This window comes from Coregonus lavaretus (assembly GCF_964263955.1).
Source record: "Coregonus lavaretus genome assembly, chromosome: 14".
Lineage (NCBI taxonomy): Eukaryota > Metazoa > Chordata > Actinopteri > Salmoniformes > Salmonidae > Coregonus > Coregonus lavaretus.
This window is the reverse complement of record NC_140001.1, coordinates 25,123,201-25,134,461: the sequence shown is the minus strand read 5'-3', so window position 1 is coordinate 25,134,461 and position 11,261 is coordinate 25,123,201. Positions and strand designations below refer to the sequence as shown.

The 11,261-nt window shown below is 42.0% G+C and overlaps 1 protein-coding gene across 1 annotated transcript; it reads left to right on the top strand.

The window, feature by feature from the left end:
* Positions 1-6,887: 6,887 nt before the first annotated feature.
* Positions 6,888-10,983, top strand: LOC311141672 (stanniocalcin-like; the record flags this gene model as incomplete). The annotated part of the gene is made up of 4 exons (XM_084177078.1): positions 6,888-7,002; positions 9,475-9,617; positions 9,738-9,949; positions 10,692-10,983. 4 exons carry the CDS (start codon positions 6,888-6,890, stop codon positions 10,981-10,983), a joined length of 762 nt encoding a protein of 253 aa, XP_084033204.1.
* Positions 10,984-11,261: the final 278 nt, after the last annotated feature.

Sequence of the window (11,261 nt, the reverse complement as noted above, 5' to 3'; positions counted from 1 at the left end):
GAACATAGCCTACACACACACCTGACCTTGCTTTTTAACCCTACCAAGTAAGTGACAAAAATGGTATGTTCCTGGCATTCTGACAGTATTGTGACTTGTTCTTGGCCAAGTACCAAAACTGCTGGAAAGAGAAGGTTAGTTTAGCAAGGATTCTAACATACATTTTATTACAGTATTTAAAGAGTTGTGGCAGGTAAAGTCTCAAAACTGAAAAAGTAGCTAAATGTTTAGCTTTTTTCAGGGAACCCACAAAGCCAGGTCAGATCAAGTTCAATGTATAGAATTCCATTCAATACACAATTGTCATGCCACATCACAGGTAAGATTTTATGCAGTACAGTATAGGCATGGCTTGACAAAGTCACTGTAGATGTCTCACACCTGTCGGTTATACCGCCTCCTCAAAGTCCCTCTTGTGGACACAAACATAATTGCAGTTAATATATGCCATAATATAATATATATGTCAAAAGCGACTTACAGTCATATGTGCATACATCTTACATATGGGTGGTCCCGGGAATCGAACCCACCACCCTGGCATTACAAGCACCATGCTACAGTTACCCTTTGCTGACACAAACTGACAGTTTACACTGCAGATACTGAAATGCTACTCCAACTGCAGTACTGTTACAGGACTGTAACTTGCATATCATTAGAACTTCTATGACAATAACTGACATTTTTGTGCAGGCACTGGCAGAAAGTTATACAGTGGATCTGATGATAGTATTATTCATGTATATGAGGTTAATTAAGCATATTTGATGAAGACTCATGTATGTGTATCCAAATGTTCATGTGCCAAGTTTATGTGCAAAATGTTTGTGGCATATCCTCATAAGATGTGGCATGCATTACTCAGATAGTTATTATCTCATAATGAAAATGTTTGCAATATTGCAATAACCATGGAGCAGTGACAGAGAAGCTATCTGTGATGGACTACAGACAGGACCAGATGCAAAGTGCCTTGTAATCTGAAAATCAGTTAAACTACCTCAATGTAAATTAATGCAAAGCTGCTACGTTGTGCTATGCCAGGTGATTGAGTGTTCACTCTCTGTGGCAGATTTGTCCTGTCTTTGAACTCTGCTCTAAATCCTAGCATGATGCCAGTCTGTTCTGTCTGCTGTGTTCTGGAAATTAGGTGAATTACCTACTTCAGCATGACAAAGGGATTCACTATCCCTTATCCAGACGACACAGATATTCTCTCCTCAAATGGGTTTGTGGTATGGCTAAATTCCCAAAGGAAATTTCTGTACTTGAGTACTCACAAGGAGGGAATTTACTAACTTCTAGAGAGCCCTATGTATAGGCACTCAAGAAGTCCTGAGATTAAGGATTTCATTTAATTCATTTGGGACGTTACATTTTGATTTACTAATTTGAAAATTGCACCATACAGCACAGACTAGTAAGCCTCTGTCTGACAGTGGACAGCCCTGGGATTTTCTATGAAAGATACAGATATGTAACAGAGACTATGTTGGCATGTTTGGACTACCCTGTGAAGACAAGCTGCCAAGAGGAGACTTGACAAAGTGCCTGGCTCCTAATGGTGCTCTGGGTAAAACCAATCAGGGTTAAAGCATCACCATCGCCAAAGCAATCATAACAAGAGAGAGAGAGAGAGAGAGAGAGAGAGAGAGAGAGAGAGAGAGAGAGAGAGAGAGAGAGAGAGAGAGAGAGAGAGAGAGAGAGAGAGAGAGAGAGAGAGAGAGAGAGAGAGAGAGAGAGAGAGAGAGAGAGAGAGAGAGAGAGAGAGAGAGAGAGAGAGAGAGAGAGAGAGAGAGAGAGAGATGCTTTTATAAAAGCCTTTGAACCTTTTCTCTTTGAAACACCAGAAAAGAAAACAAGTAATTTCACATAAAATGCTGAGCAAACATATGGATTCTTTCTTTAGCCAAAATGGCACTGAAGTTCTTATATTAAGCACTCAAGGGCACATGAGTATGTTCCAGTTTACTTTTGCTGTTAGGAAAACAGGTGAAACACAGTAAATTACTAAATGGTGTCTGAGGACCAGACTTCCAGGAGCCAGATAATTCTATATTGGGCCTCTACATTTTACGTTTGGAAGTTTCCTAGTACTGCCTATAAAGATAATACCTATACCATAACCGTAAAATATGTTAATCAATAAAAAGTCATTTGACATTTTTGTGAATGAGGGCTCACTAATGGGAGAAAAGAAACCTCTACCAATATAAGATGGTGGAGAAAGTATAGGCCTACTCATTCCGATGTGTGTGAGAGTGTATCTGGGTATACAGTGGTATATGAAAGACAACTCAACTGATCAAATGTTTTGATTCTAAACAGAATGCTGTTGTCTCTCCCTTGTCTCTCAAATCTAATGTCATTATGGCCTTGATACAAAAATGTATTGATGAGAGATGATACAAAAATGTATTGATGAGAGATGAATACTAATTTCTCTAGTTAGAATAGAATGGGCAACTGTGGTAAAAAAAAATACAATGATTTGTTGAATCAGGTGTGTTTGTGCTGGGCTGGAACCCAAGCCTGCACATAGCAGCTCTCCAAGACCAGGAAGTGGGGATCAAGCTCAGGCATTGCATTGGCTTTACACCAAAGTAATTCCAGTAGAATAGTATAGGCTATATACATCTACATATGGATAGATGAATGGGTGTACTGAGTTGGGGATACCTTAATCTCTCGTGCACAGACTACGTAAACATAGAAGGAATGAATCATCATTCTCTTAAGGTTCTGCTCGCCTGAGTTAGAATATCTCATGATAAGCTGTAGACCATACTATTTTTCATTTATATTTTTCGTAGCTGTCTATTTACGACCTCAAACCGATGCTGGCACTAAGACCTCACTCAACAAGCTGAAAAAAAAAGATTTTGTAAGTCGCACTGGATAAGAACGTCTGCTGTTCTGTCTGCTGTGTTCTGGAAATTAATTAAAAAGAGCAAAATGTTTAGTTTTTTCCGGCCATAAGCAAACAAGAAAATGCTCATCCAGAGGCAGCACTCCTAGTGGCCAGTGATTTTAATGCAGGGCAACTGAAATCCGTTTGACCTCATTTCTACCAGCTTGTCACCTTTGCAACTAGAGGAGACAAAATTCTAGATCACCTTTACTCCACACACAGAAACGCATACAAAGCTCTCCCTCACCTCCATTTGGCAAATCTGATCATAACTCTATCCTCCTGATTCCTGCTTAAAAGCAAAAACTCAAACAGGAAGTACCAGTGACGTGCTCAATATGGAAGTGGTCAGATGAAGCGGATGCTAAGCTACAGGACTGTTTTGCTAGCACATGTTCTGGGATTCATCCGATGGCATTGAGGAGTTTACCACATTAGTCACCGGCTTCGTTAATAAGTGAATCGATGACATCATCCCCACAGTGACCGTACGTACACATCCCAACCAGAAGCCATAGATTACTGAGCTAAAGGCCAAAGCTGCTGCATTCAAGGAGCGGGATACTAATCCGGACGCTTATAAGAAATCCTGCTACGACCTCCGACAAGCCATCAAACTGGCAAAGTGTCAGTACAGGACTAAGATCGAATCCTACTACGCCGGCTCTGACACTCGTCGAAAGTGGCAGGGCTTGCAAACTATCACAGATTACAAAGGGAAACCCAGCCATGATGCAAGCCTACCAGATGAGCTAAATGCCTACTACGCTTGCTTCGAGGCAAGCAACATTGAACCATGCATGAGAGCACCAGCTATTCCGGACGACTGTGTGATCATGCTCTCCGTAGCCGATGTGAGTAAGATCTTTAAACAGGTTAACATTCACAAGGCCGCAGGGCCAGACGGATTACCAGGACGCATACTCAGAGCATGTGCTGACCAGCTGGCAAGTGTCTTCACTGGCATTTTCAATCTCTCCCTGACAAAGTCTGTAATACCTGCATGTTTCAAGCAGACCACAATAGTCCCTGTGCCCAAGAACGCCAAGGTAACCTTCCTAAATGACTATCGCCCCGTAGCACTCACATCTGTAGCCACATGAAATGCTTTGAAAGGCTGGTCATGGCGCACATCAACACCATTATCCCAGACACCCTGGACCCAGTCCAATTCGCAAACCGCCCCAACAGATCCACAGATGATGCAATCTCTATTGCTCTCCACACTGCCCTGTCCCACCTGGACAAGAGGAACACATTTGTGAGAATGCTGTTCATTGACTACAGATCAGCGTTCAACGCCATAGTGCCCTCCAAGCTCATCACTAAGCTAAGGACCCTGCGACTGAACACCTCCCTCTGCAACTGGATCCTGAACTTCCCGATGGGGGCCCCTCATGGTTGCGTGCTTAGTCCCATCATGTAATCCCCATTCACCAATGACTGCGTTGCCACGCACGACTCCAACACCATCATTAAGTTTGCTGACAACACGATGGTAGTAGGCCTGATCACCGACGACAATGAGACGGCCTATAGGGAGGAGGTCAGAGACCTGGCAGTGTGGTGCCAGGACAACAACCTCTCCCTCAACGTCAATAAGACAAATGAGCTGATAGTGGACTACAGGAAAACCTCTCCCTCAACGTCAGCAAGACAAAGGAGATGATTGTGGACTACAGGAAATGGAGGGCCGATCACGCCCCCATTCACATCAACGGGGCTGTAGTGGAGCAGATCGAGAGCATCAAGTTCCTTGGTGTCCACATCACTAAGGATCTATCGTGGTCCACACACACCAACACAGTTGTGAAGAGGGCACGACAATGCCTCTTCCCCCACTGGGCTCCCGAGTGGCGCAGTGGTCTAAGGCACTGCATCTCAGTGCTTGAGGCGTCACTACAGAACCCCTGGTTCAATTCCAGGCTGTATCACAACCGGCTGTGATTGGGAGTCCCATAGGGCGGCGCACAATTGGCCCAGCGTCGTCCGGGTTTGGCCGGTGTAGGCCGTCATTGTAAATAAGAATTTGTTCTTAACTGACTTGCCTAGTTAAATAAATTTAAAAGGCCGAAAAGATTTGGCATGGGCCCACAGATCCTCAAAATGTTCTACAGCTGCACCATTGAGAGCATTTTGACTGGCTGCATCACCGCTTGGTATGGCAACTGATTGGCATCCGACGACAAGGCGCTACAGTACATCACTGGGGCAGAGCTCCCTGTCATCCAGGACCTGTATACCAGGCGGTGTCAGAGGAAGGCCCTAAAAATTGTCAAGGACTCCAGCCACCCAAGTCATAGATTGTTCTCTCTGCTACTGCATGGCAAGCAGTAGCAGAACCAACAGAAACAGCTCCTAGCCTTAAGACAGCTAAATAGTTAATCAAATACTTACCCGGACTATCTGCATTGACCCTTTTTACACTAACTTTTTTGAGTCATTACATATGCTGCTGCTAATGTTTATTATCTATCCTGTTGCCTAGTCACTTTATTCCTATTTATATGTACATATCTACCTCAATTATCTCCTACCCCTGCACATTGACTCGGTACTGGTACCCCGTGTATATAGCTAAGTTATCGTTACTTATTGTGTATTTATTATGACTTTTATTATGACTTTTTTATTATTTATTGAAGTTCTCTCTCGGCATTGTTTGGAAGGCCCCGTATGCATTTCACTGTTAGACACACTACACACACTACACATGTTGTTTACGAAGCATGTGACGAATACAATTTGATTTGGTTTGAATAGATCAAGGATGTTGCCATGCTCAGACATGGATGACACCTTATTGGCCTCCCTCTGGCATGTGTAGCTACAACTCGTTTGGATCTGTGCCTGGCTACCACCTCTCACCAGCATGCCGCAAACCAGGAAATACATCAACAATGATGGCTATCCATACATAACATACTTTATGTCAATAATGAGGTAGTTTATCTCAATGTTAAATAAATGTTGTCCATTAAACCAACAATGGTCTCATGTATTGAGCACGGTTAAGCAAAATGCCAATCATGTGATAAAAGTCAAATCATTTGAATAATTTCAGTTTATATTATTTTAAGACATTTAAGTAAGACAAAGCGCGCAATACATTTGACTAAAGACGCAGGTTACTAAATCACATCTATTAGCCTAAGCAATATGCCTACTGTATACACAATATGCCATATATTAATTCTGGTAGGCCATAATGAAATAATTGAGCATTGTTTCAAGATAGAATTTATACATTTGTGCTGACATAAACTGGACTGATGGGTTGCCTAGAAATGACCCAGTGTCAATGTTGCCACTAATCTGCCCTGTCTATTTGACCAAATGGAAATAGCAGAAATAGCCTGTATGGTATTGGTTTGAATGGGTTCAGGTAACATCAGGTAACAAGACATCTACAGTACAGCACAGAAACATAACGAACAAATCAAGTGAAAATGCCAGTCAACTGTTGGTTGGTTGAAGAGAACAGGTACACCAATTTCTGTGACTGTTGACTGAACAAATAGAAGCTAATTGACTTTGACTTGAGATGGCAAAATGTACTACAGCTTCATTGTTTTATCAACTCAAATAATAATATATGTAGGCTATCATTGGCGCGAAATACCCAAGACCGCATTGAATTTCAATGTACTGTAAAATGGTCAATCAATTAGACGACCGGAGAGAGAGAGCATGGTCGTGTTTTGATTGGGCTAACCAGGAGACTCGTAATGTGCGGCAGTCCCATATAAACCCATGCAGACCAGCGCTCTGTCGGTCATGCACGTCAATAGAAATCAGTGTACAGTCCAGGGTAGAGGAAAAGCCGCATTGGGTAGATGGTGCCTACTTAGTAATAGATTTACATTGTTGAAAACACGGCGCTGTACATCTTCAGAGCTGTATGAACTATTAATCAGATAAGCAAGAAACACTATTCCTTGTATTTTGTTAGATCATCAGTGATTATTGAACAATGCCTTTGATGACCGGACTTTTTCTTCTAATGGTGCTGATTGCATCTGCATATGAACTGGATCAGAACGAGTCGTATTCACCCAGAAGAGCACGATTTTCTGCAAATACCCCTTGTAAGTAACAGTCTCTCTTACAATACAGCATGTTTTTGAGTGGATGCGGTGTTCGCACGGATTTGTATGGATTATTACTATTACGTTGTATACACAGTATGGGGGAATGTTTGCTATTACATGATATGCTGCTCTGTTTCCAAGTGAACGCCTTGATCGACAGACTACCGAATAGCTCCAACATAGCCTAGGCTACTCACCGTGCTTTACCGGTGTTTTACCGGCAAGGGATGAGCGTGAGCTTCGCGGTGACTGACACCTGTTTGTGAAAAAGCTGTAGCCTACCATCATGAGATGTTGAATAAATTGTCTATGAACGAATGGTCTTTGAATTTATGGTTGTGTGGGTTGCTTAAACACGAGATGACTGACCGGAGGATAGAACATGAGAAAGATCATCAGATTAATATTCATTTTAAGAGAGATTAGTTGATACAGGGGAGCCCACTTGTGTGGTTCAATGCATCAATTGTTATGTATTTGGTCACTGTCTTTACAGCATTATAAAACGATTGTTTTGCTTATACATTGTTTGTGTCAGTTAGCCTACTCTACAAGTAATTTTGTAAATGTCATACGTTAGTCTACCTGCAATGTTGTTTTACGTACTGTTTAAGCTTTTTCTAACCACCAAATGATCTACAGGTGTTTGGAAACAACTATGACCATCATATTTGAAATGTATTGGTATTCTTCCAAGCAGTCACCAGTGTAATGTATTGATAGTACTATTGCTGTAGGCAAAAACAAATACCGACTTGTGCGTGGTGGCATAGGCTCCGCCACTGCACCCACCTGTAGCTACTGGCTACCGGCGTCTTGACAGGATCAATGAAGCACCTAATACCGGAAGAAACGTGAAGGAAGTAGGGCTTTCTAGGTGACCGCAAAGAGGGTGGGGACATTAGAGTTTCTTTGGTGAAAGAATGCTGGCCATTGGCCAGGGATGATATCCAGATTCGAAGACTCATAGGGCACAAGGTGTCGCGCGACGTGCGTCCCCTACTCAAGCAGTAGGCTTGCTTTATCTCCCTTTTCAATGGTTTGCCAACTGTAACTGCCGATAGTATTCCCGTGCAATTACTAAAGTGGAAATAACATATTTCAACCGAGCACGGCCCCTGAAAAGAGGAAAGCTGTTGTATAGCATGATAAAAGCCATGGCCTAGGTCTACATTGCAGTGGGCTATTCACCACCAGGCATTCCATTCTGTTTACATTGGTTGCCAGAGGGATGGAGTAAATGCTCATGCACTCTATTTCCAAAATGTGTATGAGATATGAAAAAGTCACTTCTATTAACAGGCCCATAAAATTAGCAGACCAGTGAAAGCCAGGCCCATGTTCGGAAATATGAGTATGAATGAGGTGTTATCTCTGTGATCTCCTTAAGTCATTATTGTTATTTCAGTTAAATCCAATGCATTGGTTATATCAGACTAAGTATCTGCAGCATGGGCCTCCTTGGTCTTGCCAATAAGAGATACTGAAGGAGTGTGTATCTGTTGAAATATCATTTATTTATTTATTAATTCTCCCATGACCTGAGAGAAACAGTGGTGGGACAGTTCCATTCCGATTCATTGCTGATTTGCTAGTTCATTACAGGGTGGGCTGGACCAAAACATTTCAATGAGTGAGAGTGCATCCATCTGTGGCATACAGTACATCAGCTCATTGTTACAATTGCTGTATGCTGCTTACCATGAACTTGTCTTAGTCTTACTAAATGGACAATAGAGGCATTCATTGGAAGACATTTAGGGGTTTTCTGGTTACTTTAGATCTTTGTCAGAGTAGTTTACACAGCTGTGTATGTCAGCTTGCTCTTTAAAATTAAGTCTGAGGCAATATTTATGTAAAATATGAACATTAGGTCTATTTATGAGGAATGAGGCAGTGACTCAGGCCAGGGTACATGACTGTACTGTTAAGTGTGCACAGTGTCAGAGGTGGTTTGGCACACCTTCTAATTGAGCATGTTACTGTCTTGTTGCACGTGAGGGTAATGGAAACAAGGGGTCTTGTGCCAAAAGGGACAGTCAGCAGAACCTGATCCTGAATAGGCAACACTCACCACAGTGTATGTATATGTGTGTGTGTGTTTGTGTGTGTGTGTGTGTGTGTGTGTGTGTGTATGAATATGTTTATCATGCCATGACTCCTTTGGGTATTTTTGGTGTAGTTGGTCACAAGTCTGTTCCAAGAACCAAAATGCTAGAATATTCATAAAATTATTTGCCAGGAAGAGGAAATGTAATTATGCTAAATTGTGAACCAGTCTTAAAAAGTTTAAAGTGTCCAGTGAGCTGTCAAGTTGTAATTTGTCTGAATAATTATGATCTCAGCATTGAATCAGCTTTGCATGTAAATTATCACAACCAAAACAGACTGATTATCTTTCCATTCTTGTTGAGAGCTATATGATAGCCTGCCCCCTGCTAATGGTCCTTTCCCTCTCTGAGTCTACAGCTGACGTGGCACGCTGTCTGAATAGTGCCCTCCAAGTAGGCTGTGGAGCCTTCGCATGTCTGGAGAACTCCACGTGTGACACAGATGGCATGCACGACATCTGCAAGTCCTTTCTGTACAGTGCAGCTAAATTTGACACTCAGGTATGGTAATTCTTCCTCTCTTTTCAAATCTGACACAGTATGTCGCAGTAGATCAAACCTGTTAACTGAAGTTAAGTCATGTTTTTTGATATGACTGTGATATTATGTGGTTTTGTGCAGGGCAAAGCCTTTGTGAAAGAGAGCCTCAAGTGCATTGCCAATGGCATCACCTCCAAGGTGTTCCTCACCATCCGCCGCTGCTCCACCTTCCAAAGAATGATCTCAGAGGTTCAGGAGGAGTGCTACAGCAAGCTGGATATCTGCACTATCGCCCGCACCAATCCAGATGCTATTGGAGATGTGGCACAGCTCCCAAGACACTTCCCCAACAGGTTTGTTCCTAGCAAACCTGTGTCAAAGGGCTTCCATTTCAGTTTTTTTGCTTTATCTTAATACAACAAAAGCTATGTATTTGATACACTAACTCTGCTGAAGCAAATACATTTCAGTGGGCTCCTAAGACATTCGATAAAATTGCAACAACAAAAAAAAGAACTAACACTCACACTTTACTACTTTATTGAGGAAAAATGTACTTACTATGACTGAGATATGTGGTTGCTCCACCTAGCTATCTTAAGATGAACACCCTAACTGTAAGTCGCTCTTGATAAGAGTGTCTTCTAAATTGCTTAAATGCTTTAAAAATATATATACATATATGCACCATGCAGAAATCGCTCCACCATTTCCTGGTTGCTAAAATTCTAATAGTTTGCCTAATTTTAGTTTAAGTGACAAAACAAGCAAGTGTAATGTAGATTGTACCATCTAAACCACTGTGAAATATATTTTCCATAACCCAAAATATTGTATATTCAGCTGTTTGAAGCTGGTATACAAAACCAAAAGTAAAAGACAAATATTAAACTTAAAAAACGGGAAGCATAGAAATAGCGCACATAGAACAGATCTGCCTCTTCTTAGACTTGCTTTCAATGAGAATGACAGATCTATAACTGACATTTCTATGTGAATTTTGTCGGGTCACCCAAGAAGTTACACATTGCAGCTTTAAAATTAAAATAAAAAATTACAGCAACAAAAATACATGAAAGCTGCATCCTCTTGCAGGTTTTACGGTAAGCTCCTCCAGAGCCTGATGGACTGTGATGAGGAGACTGTGGACCTGCTGAGGGCCAGTATGGTGTCCAGGCTTGGCCCAGAGATGACCATTCTCTTCCAGCTGCTGCAGAACAAGCCCTGCCCCTCGGTTGCTGCTGCTGCTGTTCCAACTGGAGTGGAGGGCCGTGGGAGCTTGCGGTTGTCCATGGGTCCACACATGTATAAGATCCAGCCTGGTCTACGCAACAGAGACTCTGCCAGCCATTTTAGCAAGAAGCGTGCCACTGGTGACAGCTCCTAACTCCCACTCAGATCCAGAAACTACACACACCCCTCAAAAACATAAACAAGTCAACAGTGGTCTCTTCCCTTGATTTAAGAATAATTCCTCTCCAGACTGAAAAATAACATGCACCTCTAAGAGAATACCCAATGTGTTTCAAGTATATTTTATATCAGAGTTTGAGTTGTTGTGAGATATACTGTACCTTAGGTTTGAGAGGATCCCCTCCCCTAAACTATTTCCTAACACTATCACTCACCCTGTTCATTGAACATGTTGTATTGTATTCTATTGTA